The sequence below is a fragment of the Austrofundulus limnaeus genome, unplaced genomic scaffold, assembly GCF_001266775.1.
Source record: "Austrofundulus limnaeus strain Quisiro unplaced genomic scaffold, Austrofundulus_limnaeus-1.0 Scaffold1, whole genome shotgun sequence".
Classification (NCBI taxonomy): Eukaryota; Metazoa; Chordata; class Actinopteri; order Cyprinodontiformes; family Rivulidae; genus Austrofundulus; species Austrofundulus limnaeus.
Genome location: NW_013952403.1, coordinates 5,600,080 through 5,603,022, shown reverse-complemented (window position 1 = coordinate 5,603,022; position 2,943 = coordinate 5,600,080). Strand labels below are relative to the sequence as shown.

General features: G+C 39.0%; 1 protein-coding gene across 1 annotated transcript in view; it reads left to right on the top strand.

Annotated features, from left to right (window-relative positions):
* Positions 1–2,943, top strand: part of LOC106516270 (neuronal acetylcholine receptor subunit alpha-7) — a 24,216-nt gene that overhangs the window by 11,257 nt on the left and 10,016 nt on the right. The window contains exon 4 of the mRNA XM_014006543.1: positions 432–541. Coding sequence (XP_013861997.1) covers positions 432–541 — 110 coding nt within the window. The remainder of the gene's footprint in view (positions 1–431; positions 542–2,943) is intronic.

Genomic DNA, 2,943 nt, shown 5'->3' with positions numbered 1-2,943 from the left:
CAGCAGCAGCAGCAGCAGCAGCAGCAGCAGCATGCCTACAATGGATTCCACAACGGAGGAAATGTGCCACTCATGGCCTTATTTATTCAAGTTAACTGGTTCAAAAGTTGACTTGTTAAGATTTGATAAAGGTCGATGGTGGCAAATTTACAGCTTCTGTAGCTGTTGTCACAATCTGTGATGATGCACAGAATCACACCAAGTGTGAACAGTGTCACAAAGGGTAAACACAAACTGCAGCATTGTTCACTAAAATCGCACACCATTGATGTATTTAAAATATACATAGACACACTTCATAATATTGTAGACCATTAGGGAATACATTAAGCAAGTACTTTTACTTTTAATGCTTAAGTATTTTTAAAAGAAAGTACTTACTTACTTTTACTCAAGTAAAATGTTGATGTGGTCATTCTTTTCTGTTCCAGCACTGGACCGATATCTACCTGAGCTGGAATCCAGAAAACTACCCCGGAGTCCAGAACCTGCGTTTCCCCTCAGACCAGATCTGGACTCCYGACATCCTTCTCTACAACAGGTCAAAACTTTCCTCTCTGCGCAGCAACTGTAACTTTGAAAATTTGCTTTGAGTTTTGTTTTACTGAAGGACAATACTCCAAGTCCTCTGAACATCAGGCTTCTGCAGATTGTGAAACACGTTTAGTTTTCCAATGGTTCATGATAAAACGATCTGATTTTAATTGAGACTGACCTTTATAGATATCGAGCTAAAGCTTGGTGTGTTAGTAGCTGACAGTCACTGGCAACACATAATAATGTTATTTTCAAAATAGCTACAACTCCATCTTTTCTCAACTTTTCGTTGACTTAAGTCTAAAAATCGGTCATGCTAAGCAGATAGCGATATGCATTCCTGGAAGGAATGCCAGGCGCTTAATTTGAGTCTGTAATTCCATCCAAACACTCCTGTACACACGAACAGAACAATGTTTTCAAGAGTATTAACCCAAATATGAAAAGCTTTTAGACCAGTCAGGATTACCCATCATAATCTCTGAGCTCACACCTCCCTCTCTTACCCCTCCCCATCCACTTCACCCCCACCTTCTCTCTTTTCACCACAGTCTATTTTTGTCTCCTTCATAACTCAGCACACCACAGTAATTCACTGCCCCCCCCCCCCCCCCCCCCACGCTCCACATGTTCTTGTTTCTGGCTGTCAGCTCATCTTTGTAAATTATTCCATTTAACCTGGGTCTCTCAGAGAGTCAACCTTTTAGTGTCCACTGTCTGGCTTCTCAGCTATCTACTCAAATATACAAAGAGAATACAGATTTTTTTAAATGTTACTAATTGACTTATTTTAAAAAAATAGAGCTTCTTTTTTCTTGGAGCAGGAAGTATCAACTGCTCAATAGGCATGAATGGAAGGTTGACTGGATAAAACTTACTGATGCATTTAGCAGGTAGTTTATCTTCTCTGACACATAACTGCAGGAAATTTAATGTGACATAATGAGAAAATACTGGTTTAGAACCACGGCCTTAGACTTAGAGGAGCTGATTCTCCTCCCGGCCGCTTCACACTCAGCTGTAAATCACTCAAATGCGCTCTGAAGATCACGGGCTGAAGACGCCAACGTCATCTGCAAACAGCAGAGCTGAAACCCAGAGGTTCTCAAATCAGCCATCCTTTCCCCTCATTAACACCATGTCTTTTGTAGTTTTTCTGCAATAGTAGCTGATATAAACAAGCTTTCTTTTGTTGCACGGTTTTGTGTGAGCGTGAGTTTATCAAGCCAACACACGTGAGGATGCACACATTCATGCAAGCTGCTGACATCCTCTCTGTGTCAGAGGTCAACGGGCTCATTTGATGTAGAATCGATGAGGCACATGAAGGACGAAACACAAACTGCTTCTGTCTGCAGAGAGGTGACATCATTTTGACAAGTTTTACAAACTAGGAAGAAAATACTGTAAGTTTGAAAAAAAAAAGAAGCTTAGAATACCCTTTTTTGATCAATTAATTAAACAAAACTACGTTAAAAAGGATAAAATAGTTACAAATTTAAAGTAAATATTTAAGATTTTAAAGTTTGTTGATTTGGATTACAGTATGTTTAAAAAGAGTAAACGGCAAAAGATTTTTTTTGTGAAACAGATAAAACTTGAATGTCTTAATAAAAACAGATGAATGAAAGATCCTAGGTAAACAAAACTTATAACATTTGTGCCAAAATAAAAAAAACAAACCAAAAACATACTGATGTGCACTATAAGCATGTCAAATAAGAGATGTATGACATTATGGTGTCAAATATTATTAACCAAAATATCGAACACAAACTGTTCACAAAACATATGGAAGTCTATAGTAGAAACTAGCTTTTGCTTAATTGTAAATATTAATAAGAGATTAAAATTAAAATGAAAAAACTTTATTTAATAAACCGTTATTTTCACATTTCAAACTTCCTTTTTCCTTCCATTTTATTACTTCAAGTTAAAGCCATCCATTCAGCTGTGTGCACATCTGTTCAGCTGTATTTAATAAATAGGAAACATTGTTCATCCGGCATGCAGTCTTCTGGTACAGCATGTCAGCTGTGGAGCCTTTAGGCTGTCAGACAGAAAGCTTCACACCAGGAGCCTCGGAGGCGGTTTAGTTTGGGAGATGTGACATAACGCGCACGGATGGATCGGTCCGTTCAGTCTGAGGCGCTGACCTCAAGTTGCTCTTCGCTCCGAACCGAAAGCTTCAGGGTGAAATAAAAATCCACAGTGTTCATTTCTCTCTTACAGAAACACTGAAACCATTTAACACGACAGAAACAATGTTGTGAAATAGCTCGTTGGTCTTTGTGAGGGCAACCTAATGTGCAGTGGCCATCAAAACACGCTTGTGTGTGTGTGTGTGTGTGTGTGTGTGTGTGTGTGTGTGTGTGTGTGTGTGTGTGTGTGTGTGTGTGTGTGTGT